At 49.2% G+C, this 17599-nt stretch overlaps 1 protein-coding gene across 2 annotated transcripts in view; it reads left to right on the top strand.

The window, feature by feature from the left end:
* Window positions 1-4687: 4687 nt before the first annotated feature.
* Samd4a (sterile alpha motif domain containing 4A) overlaps window positions 4688-17599 on the top strand; it is a 216218-nt gene continuing 203306 nt past the window's right edge. For both annotated transcript variants that reach the window (XM_026783225.1, XM_026783224.1), the window contains exon 1: window positions 4688-4914. In XM_026783225.1, the coding sequence (XP_026639026.1) occupies window positions 4719-4914 (196 nt within the window). In that variant the 5' untranslated portion in view covers window positions 4688-4718. The remainder of the gene's footprint in view (window positions 4915-17599) is intronic.

Below are 17599 nucleotides of genomic sequence, written 5' to 3'. Positions count from 1 at the left end.
CCCCCTCCCATCTGCAGGACAGTGCTCTCCCCCTCCCATCTGCAGGACAGTGCTCTCCTCCGAAGTCACCAGCATTTCTTCAGGACGTCTTCTAACTGTACGGCTGCAGTCATGAGCCCATGCAGCAATTTGCTTTTGTTTTTTAATTTATTGTAGGAAAGACAGAGAAAGAAGACAACAACCCTCAGAGATCCTACCATATTGAGAAAAAAAATCACTTTTTAGGGTAATATCATACATTTTCCTAGGACACATATATAATGAATATTGAATGTTTATGTATATGTTTTCTTAGTCTATTCAATAATCACATAAATTAAGTAATGTAGATTTTACTTATTTATTTATATAATAAATAACCCTTTGTCACACGAACTTCCTTGTTGGATGGAAATGCCATCTACCTTTGATATTTCCTCTGGAGGACCTGGCACTTGTTCTTGAGAATAGGTCCCCTGGCCCTGCTCTCTGCCGTGTCTTCTATTGCTCCCCACCTTATTTGGAGAGGTAGGACCTTTCTCTGAATCCGGAGCGCACTGTCTTGGTCAGACTGGCCTTCGACATCCCCTTGTCTCCGACAAGCTCCTCTCTGAAGATTCAGGTCCTCCTGCTCACAGCAGGCGCCTTACCCACTGAACCATCTCGCCCAATTTATTTTATTTCTTCTAGAAGCATTTTGAACTGAAAAATACATAAACATGTCCTCAAGAATATGTGATAAAATACTCAGAAATCCTCGGCAGCACTGATAAACACGGAACCGATCTTTCTGGACCCAGTAATCTTTCAAACACTTGAACACTTGAGTTGTTGACCAGGAATATTATTTGCTAAGCAAGCACCAATTTCTTCCCTCCCCAGATTCTCCCCAGGAGGAGGGAAAATGCAAAATAGTATCGAACAGCAAGACTTCCAAGACTAGCGAAGCCATCGGTTCCTAGGTCAAAGGCTGCTGTAAGAACTACTTTTCTCCGGTAGATGGCACCATTTTCTTTCTTCGAGTGTTTGCCACTGCACCCCCCCGCCCCGCCCGCCCCGCCCTTCTCCCTTAACCATCCTTGTTTGAGGTAGCAGCTGACAATAATTACGTTATTGGTGTATCTTTCTTTTTCTTTTTTCTTTTAAATAACCGCGGAGACGGCCAAAAGCCCCAGATGAGGAGCATCTTTGTCTTGGCTGAGTTAGCCCCGCGGGGTCCCATCTCTCAACGTCTTCCCCATTTCCCAAGGAATAGTTGGCATGCTGGATAAAAATCTTTATAAAGTTTTCCTGCTTCTACAATAACAAAACAAATCAGAAGTCAAATACTGACTCCGGGATTAATGTTTCCCAAATAGAGCAAACTACTCATCAAATTATGCAGATGCCTCCTCTGGGGGGTTAATAATGAACTTTAAAAAATTCACTAGCTCAGTTGTGATGGAAACATTGGCAAAACATTTTGCCGCCTCACGAGCCCTTTCAATACCCTAACAGATGGTAGGAGTTGTCACTCCGACAGGACCTACACACGGCAGAAAGGAAATCTGTGGAGGAGACTAATAAAGGATTGGAAATCGTGATGCAAGTGCGGGAGTTGAAAGATGGAGGAATAAGCTCTTGATTATACCTTCAAACACTGTGCTAGCCATTTCAGGGCAGGCGGAATATGGGGCCCACATTTGCTTTTCCAGTTCTCTTTTACAAATGGGCCCCAAGTCGCTGGAAAACAAATTCTAGGGCTCGGCGTTTACCTTGAAAGCAGGCTGTATTTCGACTGAGTCCTCTTTGTGAACACTAGAAGGTGCAGAAAAGTTTTAGGGTGTTTTAAGTCAACCACATATGTGGGAGACTGGCCCAGGCTCTTGGTAGTAGGTGACTCTCTACGCAGCATCCTAGAACTTCAAGCAATAAAAGCCCGCCCAGCCTCTGCCCCCGCCCGAGGCAGGCGCAGGTGAAGGCTGCCCACTGTCCGCCTCCCCCTCCTCCCCCTCCACCCGGCAGCACTGACAGGTGGCCTTGCCCCGCCTCTCTGTCACCCAGGGCGTCTAGGGCCACAGCTCCAGGCCATGAGCCACAGCCGTGCGCCAGGCATAGCATGAGATGGGACTCCTGAAGTCGGCCTTCTCCCCGAGAGCGCGACCTGGACACCGCAAAGCAAAGGTCATCCAGCTACCGCTTTCGGCCGAGGGTGGTCCATCAGGCACAGCTCGCCTCTCCTGGCCAAGGGCCCAGTGGAGCCCTATGGCCAGGCACATCCAACCCTGTGCTGTGTCCTTCGCCGCTCTCTGCCACCTTATGCATCCCAGATCCCAGGAACCCCTCCAAGCCCCCAGCGATAGTAACTCCGGTGTCCACACTCCGGGTAGTCCACACCGATCAGCTACCAGCTAGGCTAAAGGGTCAGGACCAGAAGAGCCACATTCCCAATTGCGAGCGGCGGGTGGCAGCACAATCCCAGCTCCAGCTCCGTTCGGGTTCCCTCCTGTCCCAGCTCTGGCTGCTCCGGTGCCCCGGCCGCTGTAGAACACGCGGGTGGCAGCATGGAGGAATTCTCCCGGACCCCTCCCCTTCTCCCAACTTCAGTGCTTTGCTTTGCAGATCCTCCAATCTGTACTCTTCCGCTCCTCCCACTTGGCTCCCACCTCCTCTACGGTCCCTGCTTAGGAATCCGTCCCTCCCCCCAGCCCGCCACCCGCCGGGCCCGGGGATCCTCCCCCGACTCCCCCGCGTGCCGCCGCCGCCGCCCGGGTTCCTCTCCCCCCCGCTCGGGCGCTCCCTGCCAAGCCCATGATGTAATGGTGTATGTTAATCAGTAGCATGTGGGGAGCTCCGGGCGGCTCAGTCCTTCGCGAGCCGACACTGGAGGCAGTTGCGGCGGCCGCGATAGCGCCCCGAACCCGCAGCGCCGCACTCTCCGCGCGCCACCAGCCCCGACGGCATGGCCCGCAGCCCGCGCTCCGAGCGCCCCCAACCCCGCTGATTGCTGCCCCGGACCTGGACCCGCGCGCAGGGCCCCAAGCCGCAGGAATGAGCCGAGTGGAGGTGAGCGTCCCTCCTACTGCCTCCGGCGAGGCACTCAGCGGTCCCTCCGACCCTTACCCGGGGACTTCGCACTCCCACTCAGAACTTCTAGGCGGCAGATGTTGGAAGCGAGCGGACCCCAGAGGGCCGGGTGGTTAGTCTTTCCTACTCGCTGCGCCACCAGAGCTGGGGTGGGACGGTAGAGCCCCCAAACCTAACTTTCTTCTTTGCGATCCTGGGGTGGGGGGGGGGCGTGTGCCAGAGGGAGGAATCTGCATTCCCCACCGGGACCGCCCTGCCGCTCTGGAAAGCAGTACTACGTGCTCCCACGGTCCCCGAGCAAGGCGTGCTCCCACAACTGCTTCGCATTGGGCCTGGGATCCACGGGCGAGGACACTCCGACCCGCAGGCTGAGGCGGGGACGGGAGCAGGATGCCTAAAACACACGCGCGCGAACACACACACACACACACACACACACACACACACACACACACACACACACACACACCACACACACACACACACACACACACACACACACACGTCTGACTGCTGTGGGCCAGGCAGGCCCGGGAAACCTCCCCGGTGGGCTGGAGCGGCGCTGCGGAGTGAGAGCTCCGACTGAGCCTTGTCGAGCTTTGGGTAGGGAGAGTTTATTTTTGTCTCAGCTGTCGCAGCGGCTGCTCACGGCCTAAATCCAGAGGGGAGCCTGGCGGTGGAGATGCTGGCTGTTGCTGTAGATGGAGCTGCAGCCGTACGGCTGCTTCTCCGGGAGGAGGAGGAGGGAGGGAGGGAAGGAATTGGAGGAGGGAGGAGGAGAGAGGGAGGAGGAAGAGGAGGAGGAGGAGGAAGAAGAGTAGGAGGCTGGAACCCTGGCTGCCTCTGTCACCGCCTCTGCTTTGCATTAGCCCCCACCCCACCCCCGCGCCCCTTCGCAGCCGCATTGCAAGTTTTCAGCGCGGGGAGGATCTGTTGCTGGTGCTGGCGTTCGCAGACACAGCCCTGGAGGCCACCCCGGGTGGGGCGTGCAGGGAGCACTAGCGGGTCATAGCCGCAGCAACAGGAAGCCGCGGGGTCTCCTCCCGCACCTGGGAAGGAAGCTGTGCAATAGCTTAGCTTGCGCATCCGAGTGTGGAGGGGCCGGCTGGAATTTGGGGGACTTGCCTCCACGGGACACCCCCAACCTTAGCTTCCACACACCCCCTCTACCGGGCTCCCCCCTGGTGCCCAGATCCCCCTAGACGCTCTCCTCCGGGGGCCGAGGTCTCACTGCAGCTCTTTCTGTCTTTTCAGTAGTGATTGCCGTTTGGGAATGCGGGTGTGAAGGGTCCGAGCTGCCGCCCAGCGGGGAGAAGACCCCGGGACGCCGGAAATCACCATCCTTAAGCTTCAAGAAAAGGGGAAAGAGCATTCTTCATTCAGTTTTGTGCCTTGTGAGGGATTTATATTTGTAATCGCTATTTTTTACAAAAGAAACATCGCCGTGCTACTGTCTGTCACCCTCTCTGGGGAATCAACCAGAACCACCGGGACGTAACTGAACCAAGAGAGAGAGAGAGAGACAGGAGCCGAATCAGTACCTGCAGCACCCGGGCACCGGAGACCTTGGAACCGGAACGCGTCTCGGGAGGCCGCGGGGCTGCGGCTCCGCCAAACTTTGGGGCGGGCAGGGGCGCCGAGAGGCTTCGTTGACGGAGGGCGGCCCCTTAACCATGATGTTTCGCGACCAGGTCGGGGTGCTGGCGGGCTGGTTTAAGGGCTGGAACGAGTGCGAGCAGACTGTTGCTCTGCTGTCGTTGCTCAAGCGCGTGAGCCAGACCCAGGCCCGCTTCCTCCAGCTCTGCCTGGAGCACTCGCTGGCCGACTGCGCCGAGCTGCACGTCCTGGAAGGAGAGGCCAACAGCCCTGGTAAGTGCGTGGTCGTGGCTCCCCGGGAATCCAGACTCCCCGCCTCCCTCCCGGGCCCCGCCCCCCGGCCTCCACTCCGCGGGGACCTCATCCTTACTGGCCCCCGGGGCTCTGGGCATCTATCTCCGACCCTGTTCCTCTTCACCTCCTCTGTCCGCTTTGGGGTTTTGTCCATTGTGAACTCCTTAGTCCATTCCGTGTGGTAGCTACGGTAGCATGAATGATTGATTTTTTTTCTCTCCTGCGCTTTCCTTGGAAATAAGTAAGTCAGGTCACGTAGAGTCTGGATTTTCTGCCAACACCCCCCCCCCCCCGCTCCTTTCGGGTAACGTGGCTCGTTGGTTTTCAGCAATACAGCAGGAAGCTGGGGACTGCTCTTCCAGTCGCCGAGCTCAGACAGGCTGTAAGAAATACCCGAAAATGCAATTTTATTATTCATTCTCCTCCAACCCCCACGGAGAGCACTGTTTTAGAGGTTTGTCTTCCGAATAATATGTAGGTGACGCTATAGGCTGTCAAAATGACATTTGCAGCGTGGCTGTGATGTGGCCACACTTACTGGTCATGACGTTATCCGCACTGATAAGGGATCTTGTGGGAAGAGCAGGCATGGCTTGGGCTCCACAGTGTGTGGCTTTTCTGAGGAAACCTTAAGGAACAGAACAGAATTGTTTCTTAGTAACCTTTTAGTATTTACAGACACAGCGACGACACAGAAAGTAAATAGAGTCAGAGCGTCCAGCGGTTTGCCATCTGCCGTTATCTCGAGGAAGGGGAGGCTGGGGATGGGGGTGTGAGAGTCTGGTGATTGTGATTTTGGGGGGCAGGGAAATTCTTTGGTTTTTTTCTGCGGCAGGAGAGTGAACAGAGCCCCCAGTGTTAATACAGAGTAAAGAAGGCAGGGTCCTCTTCCAGCTGCTCCCTGTTAGCTGGGAGTCTACCAGACTCCCAGGGGGTCCTGGTGGCCATTTGTTGACAAGGTCCAGTCCTGGGCAGCAAGGATTGGAGGTTGCTGAAGTGAGTGAGCCTTTAGGACAGGCAGAGGAGAGCCTGTGGCTTCCTCATTCCTCCAGCCTGATACAGCGCTTACGATGTTGAAAACCGTAGAATGGGATGTTTCCTTATATAGAATCATAGGGTGGAAGTGGAGCTAGGAATCCTGCAGGCCTTTTCCTAACTGCATCCAAAGGACCCTGAACTGCCAAGTATGGAGGGTCATTCTGAGGGAAGACTCCACTCAGCCCCAGCCTGGCAGGCCAGACCAGCTACTCAGAAGGGCACAGTGTCTGGGCCCCCTTGCTGAAGCTTAAATGCTACATTTATAAATAGCTGAAGGCCGACCTCATTCCCCTGGGTGTAGACGCATGACCAGGGTGACCGATGATCTGCCCACCTCACTTCTGTCCTTAAGTCAACACATAGCTTTTCACCTGCTTGAGCTGGCTTCCTTGGACTTGACACACAGGATTATGTAAACTTCTCCTTTTGTAGAATGCAGGGAATCTAAGTACAGTCATTTATGTTCAGTGCTTGAGTTCAGGAAGCCCAGGGGCTGGTTAAACTAACAATAATTTGTCTTTATGCTATTTAGATGTGGGTGCAGCATTTTTTCCCTTTGAGTAATGGTGAGGACTTTTTCCAATATAGTAGCTATCGAGCGAGTAAGTATAGCAATTAGATGTATGATACTAAAAATAAATGGCTTCATTTAAAAAAAATCTTATAATTTAACAAACAAAAATAATTAAAATTCTGTCTGCTTTTGAGGCACAGTTGTTAATTTTTCTCTCTTAAACTGAGAAAATACTTATGTAAAATACTGGCCAATTTGGGCTACTAAATGATGCAGAAATATAAACTATGAAACCATTACATGTGATAGGAATAATTTTCCAGTTTACGGATTAATCTTTCAATCTAAATATTTTTCCTGTTTGGACACTTTTTGCTCTTGTTCTTCCGTGCGGCCACGGTGCTGTTGGAGGTGACGTGAGGGCGTGCCATCCCAGGGTGGAGAACGTAAAGAGCCCTCAGCTGTGTCCTAGCAAACCTGTTGCTCTTCTCTGCTTATCTGGAATTTAGCCAAGGACCAGGGAGCTGGCAAAAGAATCTGCTTAGCAACCAGAGAAGGTGGTATAAAATGCACAGAAAACTTGACTTTCTCAGAACATAGTGTTTTCCTAGACACAGTTCTTTCTTTTCTGATGCAGGGCCTTGTGTTGTCCAGCCTGGCCTGGAACCTGTTGTGTAGGCATCTTAGACTTCTGGTCTTCCTAAGGGCTAAGGTCAGAGGTCATGTGCCTTCATATTGGCTTATGTGGTGCGGGGGAACTGAACTCAGGGCCTTGTGCATGTGAAGCAAGCACTCTATCAAACTGAGGTGCATAACAACCCTTAAAACATTCTAAATAATGATCTACGTAGTTACACTTTTAGAAGAGGGTGAGGACTTCCGTAACTAGCAGTGAAGAGTGGCTCCAGATAACATGACATCAAGGATAACTCTAGACTTAAGAATTGGATCAAAACTCCTGAGTGAAGTCTTGGGACTCCGAAGCGAGGCACTCTTGACTGACTCTAGGCTCATCTCTATGTAATGATACGAACGAATGATTCATTCTACCTCCTGGCGATAGCAGCAACGTACCAAAAGGTTCCTACTCTTAAAAGGCGTTCTTTAAAAAGATAAGTGTTCAGTATACACAGAGAATATTTACATTCGAGGTAATTAACCTCCAAACTGTTCTGGCGCACGTCAGCAATTCAGAGAGCCAGGCTATGCCAAGTGACTCATTCGTCGAACGGCTGAGATTTCCCAAACCCGAGTCATCCTGTGTCATTCATTTTGAAATCAACAGTTAAAATATACGCACATTTCTTTTTGTGCCTGGAGATTTTAAACTTAGTAGATGAGGGTCAAAATTGCACCTAAGGCTTTATTTTATGATCATAAAGAAAAAGCGTTCCTATGAGATGACTTTCAGTAGGCTGCACACTGAACATGGCTCACTGGAGATCTGTGGGATGTGTTTTTCATTTCCTTCCTTAAGTATCTAGTGATTTTAATCCCAGCACTTGGGAAACAGAGGCAGGTGGATCTCTGTGAGTTTGAGGGTCTACAGAGCAAATCCCAGGACAGCCAAGGCTACACAAAGAAACCCCGTCTTGAAAAACCAAGGGGGAAAAGAATCTAGTGACTTGCTGATTTATTCTTTGCCCTGGGTTCATCACCACCAGAGATCCGAAGAAGTAGTTGGCTCAGTTTCTGCTACGGCTTTGATGGGTGATGTTCTCAAAGGTCTATGTGTTCAAGTCTTGATTTCCAGACTGAAAACACTGCAAGGTGGTAGAACCTCTAAGAGGGGTCTGGTGGGAGCCTCCAGATCATGGAGGGTGTCCCTTGGGAGAGAATAGTGGATGCGCCCCTTCTTCTTCTCTTTGGCTCTCCCACCCTGAGGTGAATGTTTTTGCTTTACCATGGGCCCACGACAGCAAAACCAACTAACGGTTCATGGACGGAAACCTCCAACACTGTGAGCCAAACCTTTTCTCTTCATAACCTGACCATTGCAGGCATTTGCTACAGTCATGGAAGCTGACGAATGCAGTTCCCCTGGCTTGTTCAACTGTTTGGCCTCTGCGCTCCAGACTTAGTCAAGGATGGCGGTCATATCCCCTCTAAGTAACTGCGTGTTTCCAGAACCCTTGACCTTAAATAAGGGCTCAGTGTGAGCCAGCGTAGGTTCACACTGTGACTTTGCTGGTCTCTGTTTATAACGACAGTTTCCGGGACTAGCAGGGGTTGGATGCTAACATAATGGCAAGCTAGACCGTCTGCAACTTCCCTGGAAGCCTTGCAGAGAACAATAGATTATGTGACACTGTTCAGGCCTTTCCGTCATCTGTTCTCGAATTGCTTTCTGTCAGCTGAAAGTGAATGATAAATCACGATCTACAAGTTAATGTATAAAGACTTTTAATTCACAAATAGCATATATTTTGAGGGGAAATAGTGCGTTTATAGCAAGTTAGTGTAAAAAAGAAACATTGTTGCTTACCTCTAATTAAAAACCAGAGACTTGACTCTCTGAAGTGGGAATGATCGAGACAAGAATGGATGGAGGGCACTCCTGCGGTGCATCTGCAGTCATTAGTGGGTGAAGACGCTGGTCCTGTGGGGTTTATGGCTTTGGGTTCACATGGTGCCGGTGTGCTGTTTTCTCTCCTCAATTGACTTTTCAGGATTGCTAACAGAGTAAAAGAGAACAGAAGAGGGGTTTTTTTTGATGATGTGATAAGATATTATTTGTAGTTTTTTTTTTTAATTTAATGCATTCACTCAAGGAACACTTTCTGATTGTCTGCTATTCCCCTGGTCCAATGCTATGCAGCGGGAAAACAGAGATAGCCCGCTGTATTCCAGTGTCTGGTACATGATAGCTGTTTTCAGTATTGAGTGAATAACTAATTCTCTCAGGTGCTGAAACGTACGTATGGTCATAAAACATACGGAAGGAGGCATACTGAGGGGTGGGGTGGACAAAGCAGTAAGGGGCTCCGGCAAAGGCGGAGACGACTTGTTTGAGCTGGATACGTGTTGAGTTGAATCTGGAGTGGTAGCTGCGGACTGGTTCTACATAGGGAAGACTTCAATGAGGAGGCAGAGAGGCACTAGCAAAGCAGAGGACAGCATTTGTCCAACTGTCCTGGTGAGGCAGGGAGCGGTGAGTGTGCCGTAGCCCAGCTCTAGGGTGCAGAAGTTCAAAACAAAAATGGTGTCTGTGCATGGTATGGCCAGCCAAAGAGTTTGGAGTTCATTCTGTAGAAGTGACTGAAAGCCCAGGTGGACTCATATGCAGGGGCATGCTGGGAAGGGAGAAGAAAGGGGCTCACAGATGGGAGGGCCGTATGTGGTACAGGTATTGTAGATTGTATAATGTGTTTGATGTGTCCATATGTTATATGGGTTATGTGGTGTGTGCAACGTGCATGCATGGCATGGGGGTGTGAGTAGTGTGATATGTGGATTTGTGTGTGGTATGTACATGTGCCGTGTGGTGTACGGATGTGTGGCATTTGTGGATAGTATGTATGTGGTGTATCACAGTGCATGGCTTATTAATAGTATGGTGTATATGTGATGTACATAACTGGTCAGTGGTGTGTGTGGTAGGCATATGATGCATGTGACATGTGTATGGTTGTGTGTGTATGTATGGTGTGGAATGTAAATGGTGTGGCATTCGAGTTTGTTTGTGTGTTGTGGCTAGTGTATGTGTATGGCAGGGGTAGGTATGTTGTGTGTGTGTGAGTACTGTGCTGTGTGGGTTTTATGAGTGACGTGTAGGAATGTGGGCCTGTTGTACATGCAGCTAAGTATGTCACATGCACTGTGGGTATGAGTAGCGGGTCTGCTATGGTATGTGAGGTGTCTATAGGGTTATGTATGGCATGTGGGTGTCACTATTGTGCTATGTTGGTGTGTGTACAGTATAGGTAGTATGAGGTATATAACATATGGGCATTTGTGTGGTGTGTATGCTTGTCTGTCTGTGTTCCACTTGTGGGGAAAAGCTGACTTGGAATGCATGTTCATCCCCCAGTATACAGAAGAGGGGAAGAGAGGCAACTTGATTCTGGCATTTTCCATAGGCACCACTGTCTCAGGGCAGTGTAGGTGCTGCCAACATCACTGTAAAGGGAAGAAAGAAGGCCTGAGCTAGAGAGAAAAGTAAGGGGTCATTCCTAAGCTCATTCATTTATCCCGGCAGGCAGGCAGAGTTACAGACGGTTCTTGGAGTGCAAATTTGAGATCCACCAGACAAGACTACTAAGTTAACTTCTGAGCTTCAGTTTTCTCATGATAATTGTGATAAACCTCATTGTTCATTGTCTAGAAGTTCCCAGTTAAGGATCCAAGAAGATTCTGCTTTATCCTTCTGGTTTGAACTTGCCTTTCTTTATATGGAATTGGCATAGGAAAATTTTCTTCAATGGAGTTCTCTGCATTTAAAAATTATCAAGAAGATGTTGGGGCCTACTGGAAAGATGTGGCTAGCATGCTCCAGCTTCTGTGTTTTAGCTTGGATATTTTAAAAATTGTAGCCCTGACTTACTTTTTCCAATAATCAATGTTTGTTTGTTTGTTTGTTTGTTTTTCTTCAGTCTGTGACTGTGTAAAGAACTCATTAGGTTAAGAGAATAGACAGACAGGGCCTCTGTATGGTATGCAGTTAAGGTAGCGTATTGTCATTTATCTTTGTGGTGGTTTGGAATAGTCCAGCAAGTTACAACTGCAAACTGTAGTCAGTCTCACATGAGGGTCTCACCCTGTGCTGTGAATGACTTGGGTTTGTTATTTGCTGTGGGTATCACTGACTTCAGCAGCTAGAATATATTATAATCCAGCTCAGCAAAGCAAATATAGGATAGACTTCAGAGCAGTCAAGTGGGCTTGTTTATGTCTGCGTAAACAAGCAAGGGCAAACTGCAGGCTAGGCGGGCTAAGAAGTAACCGAACGAATGCTCCTGAGTCCGTAGAGGTGTGATTCTGAGGAGAAGGGGCAGCTCAGAGAAGAGGACTTGGAAGATGGTCAGTCATTCACCAAGTGCCCATGTCACTTTATTTGCTAGGCAAAATGGGGAGTTCGGAACTTGGTGTTTTTCTTCATATAATCACTACTTGAGTTTTTAGCCTGGCCCTGCCCTTTCATCCCCCCTGATCACTTCTTCTGAGGCCTGACAGAACTCATTCCACAGTCACAGATTAAGATGCCGAATCAGGCGTCTCCTCTGAGCTATTTTTTGCCTCTGTGGAAGCTGCCCGAGGCAGGATTCTCCCAAAGAAAGCAGAACTTTCAGATCTAGAGCGAATGTTCTCTCTTAATATGCTGGTCAAGATTCAGGCTCTGTCCTGAAGCCTGACCCCCTTCCCCCCAAAGCCAGTGTGGAATGCCCAAGAACTGGCTTTCTCTTCTGTAGAGGCCTGGGACAGTTTGCATCTCAGAAGCTAGTCCTTGGATTTTGTTCCTACTCCAAATATCAAGTGTAATACAGTTTTACCATCTTAGTTTACTGGATAAAGCCCACACGCGTCCGTGCCTTTTCCTATACACTAGGTACTATCATTTGGATGGTGCCAAAGATGAATGCACAGTAAGAAACTATGGGACCAGGTTCACACACAAACTCCCCAACCACCCAAGAGCTGGCTTCTTTGCCAAGTAGTGAAGCCCTGGTAGTAATTCATCTCAAGTAGCTTCCACTCAAGTTGTGGAGAGAAAACAAACACAGATGTAATAGTTACACTGTAAACAACTGCTCTGTGTTATGATTCTAGCCACAGAACCAAACTGGACTCTACTGAAGGGGCAAGACTGGGTGGTTTGGGTAGTGCAAGAAGCTGAATGGATGTATAGTATTTGGAAGATGTGCCCTAATGTTCATAACATCTGCCTCTTTTGTATGTCTAATGTCAGTTTCACTAGGAAAATCACACAGACAAAGAGAGACTCCATGTATGCGCCACCTTAAGGACAAGCATCATGGCCATTAACAGATGAACATGTTAGCGAGGGAAGATTGAGACATATCGGGGTTAACCCAGGCATTCATGGTTTCGAAGATATTTACATGTTGGAAAACAAAACATCTGATTCTCTAGTTTTTTTTAACTCGCTCTGAAGGTCCTTGAAAGTCTGAGATGTTGTTGGTTCCCTTGGTTCCTCATAGGGTAATGCTTTTGCAGGGAACTTTGTTTAGGACTTCAGTGTTAAGCAACAACTTCTAAAACATTGATCAGGAAAGAGGAAGTGGCCTAGGCTCATCTTTCTCCAAGTTTCATATACAGGCAAATTCATTCTGGGGCTTGATACAGAGACTCTGACTAAGGATGGTCACGGTGAGGTCACAGTCTTGTGTGCTCTGAGATCCCCCTGGCACTGTTGGTGCTGGAGGTCTGTGGGTCTGCCTTTGAGCACACAGAACACAGTATTACAGAGGTGAGGAGATGCAGAGGTGGTTTGATGCAGTGGTGTTCAAGCTTCAGGTGTGTCTCCAAAGGTTTTCATTTGCACATGTAAACTTATATGGAAGTTTATGGGAAATGGGTGTCCCAACTCTGATGGACTTTTGAAAATCTGTGGCCACAAACTGTGATTTTCCCAGGTTCCTAGATGGGACATTGGTTGCCAGTCATGAGCAGCTGCACTGGGACTGGGACCAGACTCCCCTAAGCACAGTTCTCACTCTGCTCTGTCCGATTCTACCCAGTGTCTGTCAGCCGTTAGCATTTTTGTCCTAGTGTGTGTTCTAAACCAGTCACCTTTCTTGTGACAACTTGAGCTTGCCCTGTACTAGAAAGGTGGTTTACCGAGTCTTTACAGCTTTATGGTAGGTTCACCAACAGAAGGAAGCAAATCCTTTCCTCTGGGCAGCCATCTTTGGAAGGTAAGGGTGGAAGGGTCAGGACAGGGTGCTTCTGGGGACTTTCTGTGGTCAGTCCTAACTAGAAATTCATGCCCAGCTAGCTCCCCAGGCGGGCCCTGTGAATCCTCACGGGCTGTTTCGCTTCAAGAGTATATAGTATATCAGTGATCTTAGTGTGCTTCGTACAATGGAATCGCTGGCCCGCCATCTGTTTCGCGTGTTATTTAGACACACAGGCACCGAGCCAGGTGTGCTTTTTGTCTTGCTGTGTGATCACTCATTACACCGCCCAACTTTTTATATACGGCTCCCAGTCATCATTCATTTTCTGGCTGTTGGGCCTGCCTCTCGCAGTGAGGAAGACAGAACAGGGCCCTGCCGTGGCGTTGCCCTGAGCCTTCTAGACTGACTCTGCTGAGTTTTCTGAGCGTTCTGATGGTCCTCTACAGGACTTTCATGCTCCTGATGAGACATAGCGGGATGATTTCTGGGTCCATCAAAGCAGTCATGATCTCAAAGATGTTTACACGTAGGAAAACAAAACACCTGATCTGTTGATAGCATCACGGTCATAGACAACGATGCTCCTGAACAGATGTTTTTTACATTTAAAGTAAAAGACTGGGGGCTGCAGGGGTGAGCTGGAGAGAGCAAGATTGTGAATTCCAGAGGCCAGACTGGGGGATCTCCTCCCACCTCCTCAGCTGTCACTCACACAGTGGTCGTGAGAATTTCTGAAATGGCATATCCTGATCTTCCAGTAGAATCTGTTATACGCATACAGCATAAATACATACTTAGTGTTGCGAGGTACGACATGCATTTCTGTGTCTTCCTGGGAACTGATTGTGATGTCAGCAGTTAAGAGCTGACTGCAGTGATGATGCTGATGTACTCTTGGAAGAGGTGACAGGATAGAGGTAGCACCAAAGCCTATAGGTTAGTAATAGTTCCAGTTTGAAAATGGAAAAGGAAGGAGCAGTTGGGTTTGGTATTGCATACCTGTAATCCCAGTACCCCAGAGGCTGAAGCAGGAAGACTGGGTATTTAAGGCTAGCCTGTGCTACCTGGTAACATCCTGTTTCCAAAAGAATAGGAGGAGGAAGTAAAGGAGGAGGGGTAGGATCTATGCATCATTGGGATTGTTAAGGTGCACGTTTTCTCGGGCAGGATTCCTCCAGAAGAGCATTGAAACCAGGCTTTGCGCACCTGGAGAGATGACTCGGTGCATAAAGCACTTTTCCTACTAGCATGAGAACCTGGCGGTCCCCAGCACCTACATAAAAGTGAACTACATGCCTGGAATCCCAGACTGGGAGGAGGAAATAGTTGGGTACTGGGAGATCTCTGGCTAGGCCAGTGTAGTCGAAAAGGCAAATACCAGTGTTAGGGAGAGAACCTGTCTCCAAAAAAACAAAACAAAACAAAAAAAGACAAAAGCTAGATAGTGATAGAGAGAGGAAGAAACCTAACATTGACCTTTGGCCTCTGCATGTGCACTTATGTGTGCAACACACACACGATTTGCAAACACTGGGTAAAGAAATGGGAACTGCCTGGGTGTTCTGAGACTGAGAAAGCTGTGCCATGCAGGGTTAATGTCATTTCTCTTTCAGCAGAGTGGTGGGAGAGAGGGAAGAGGGCATCACTGAGAGGCTGCTGTGTTCCGACCAGTCACAGGAATTCTGGTGGGCGTCTCTCATCTAAGTTTTACCATAGCTTTGACAAAGCCCCCACTTCCTGATGAGTCAGATGAAGAGTTGAGATGGGTGGGTCTAGTGTGTGGCCTTAGAAAGGCTTAGCTCTGGTGGCTGTCAGCCTGAAGGGAGGTCTCTACTGCAGTGCCTCAGGGCACACATGGCCAGCATCATTCTCCTGCCAGAGGAGTCTGACTTAGCCCAGGGCTCCAGGAAGGCAGAGCCCAAGGCAAGGGCTGCCCATACAGATGCTTTATTTTGGGCACTGATCCCAGACAACAGGAAAGGGAGCCAGGAAGAGAGAAACAGAGAAGGACAGAGAACCTGCCCTGCCTGTGATGGAGCTGCTCATTGCGGGGGGGGGGGGGGGCAGCGGGGGCTTCATTTCCCACACAGGTTCAGAGGAGCCATGTGGAATTGCTTTAGAACTGGCCAAGGGTCAGGGCCTGGGGCGGGTATACTGGTCTCCCTTTTCTCTGGGTCTAGAGTAATCCCAGGCTGTTGTCTCTGCACCTCTGGGTTGGCACACACATGGTGCAAACATCCATGTCTGCAAGTGTCTCACACCAGGAAGCAAGAGAACTCTACAACAGAGAACTCCTGTTGTAAGAGGGGCTGCTTGTTCGTCCCTGCCGCTGGGCTAGCTTAGCCCTGAAATAATCACACAGAAATTGTATTAATTAAAACACTGCTTGGCCATTAGCTCTAACTTCTTATTGGCTAACTCTTACATATTAGTTTAACCCATCTCCATTAATCTGTGTGTCATCATATGGCAGTGGCTTACTGGAGATTCTAACCAGCGTCCATCCCAAGCGTAGGATCCATGGCTTCCCTTTGACTCTGCCCTTCTTCCTCCCAGCATTCAGTTCTGTTTTCTCCACCTACCTAAGTTCTACCCTATCAACTAGGCCAAGGCAGTTTCTTTATTCATTAACCAATGAAAGCAACACAAAAACCCCGCCTACCTAAGTTCTGCCCTATCAACTAGGCCAAGGCAGTTTCTTTATTCATTAACCAATGAAAGCAACACGTAAGCAGACGGAACTCCTACACCAAACCCTACACATTTTTTCAAGTGCACCACTGAGACAGTGTATTTGTTAGAAGGATGAGAAGCTTTGAGACATAGCTGAGGACTGGGTAGCAGAAGTGTGACCCCCAAATAGTTGAATATAGTAAAAAGCAACCCTGCACTGGCATCCCTTAAGCCTTGGGGGAGGCAACGATCATCAGTAGAAGCCATGAAGGAGCTTCCAGCCTTTAGTAGATGTGGACCCATGCAGGAATAGTGTCACAGCGTGCTTGCCTCCTACCTAACTCGAATACAGCTGCTGTATTCAGAACAGTTATGCCCTGCTGGTCAGTCCATCCCTGGAGGCTGGGTGCAGCGCTGGATACGTACTTGGGAAAAATGTGTGAATCAGGATGTGGCCAGGGGGAGAGAGAGAGGTGAGAAACCCTACTTGGAAACCTAAGTAAACTGAGAAGAAGGTGAGCAGGAGCTGTTTGAGCGGTCACTGGGGAACTAGTTTGAAGGAGAGGATTTGAATTCTGTCTGGATAACAACCGGCTCAAAATAGTGGACAGCCATCTCAGCATGAGCTGCCCAGACCCTGGATACACCAAAGAGGAGATTGGCTTTCAACCAAGAAAGAGGAGACTTGGGCTGGGCAGAGCAATGTCTAACCAAGATGGGCTCGTCCTCATGAACCTGCTCTGTGTCGAGCACCTTCCTGAGTTACTCACCTACTACCCCAGTCAATCCATTACACCACTTAGAGACAGGCTCCCTGCATCTCCGCGCTGCAGGAATCAGGGCTTATTTATTAAGAAAAGAAGCTGTGACCTTTTGGGTGACTTCGAAAGTCCTTTCTGAGTTTAAGATTCTATAACTCCTGTGAGTCATGAGGAAAGAAGAGAGGAACAGGACCATTGAGGGGAAGAGAACAGCAAAGGGAAGGGGCAGGAGCAGAGAGAATGTGAGCGTCATCAAATGGCTTCTAGTATTTCCCTGCTATACTTCGGGGTGGTTTGGTCATGGACGTGTGGCTTGTGGTCTGTGAATTATACCTATCGAGTAAATTTGTCCTCTTTTGAAGTAGGCAGTGAGGTAAGCTAGGTCAGCTAAAGAATAGGGCTGCCACTCTAAGGAAGTCGGTCTAAGGAAGGATAGGATGAGATTATGGAATAGTGTTGCTTTGGCTTGAGTGTTTGCTGGCGCTCGTCACTTTTCAGCGTTTGCAGATGTCAGACTTGGGTTTCAGCTTGAGGAAGGCTCAACCCAAACTGGCGTCTTTTTCTTTCCTTTTCTCCTTCCCACCCCCTCCTTTCCATTCTCGTTTTCATTTTCCTTAGCACTTTGTGGGTGCTGAGCGCAGAATGGATACAAGCTCTCTCCAATTATCCAAAGGATGAATGGTACAAGGAGCAGAACCAGTAGTGGGAAATTAAAGCAATCTATTACAGTAGATAATGCACTCAGCTCCCAGACAGGACTCTCGTACATAGGAGTGCTTAACTGCTGTCTAGCAGTTTCATCTTGTAAGCATGGAGACAGG

Source organism: Microtus ochrogaster, chromosome 17 (assembly GCF_000317375.1).
Source record: "Microtus ochrogaster isolate Prairie Vole_2 chromosome 17, MicOch1.0, whole genome shotgun sequence".
In the NCBI taxonomy this organism is placed as follows: domain Eukaryota; kingdom Metazoa; phylum Chordata; class Mammalia; order Rodentia; family Cricetidae; genus Microtus; species Microtus ochrogaster.
This window is presented reverse-complemented; position numbering and strand designations above follow the sequence as displayed.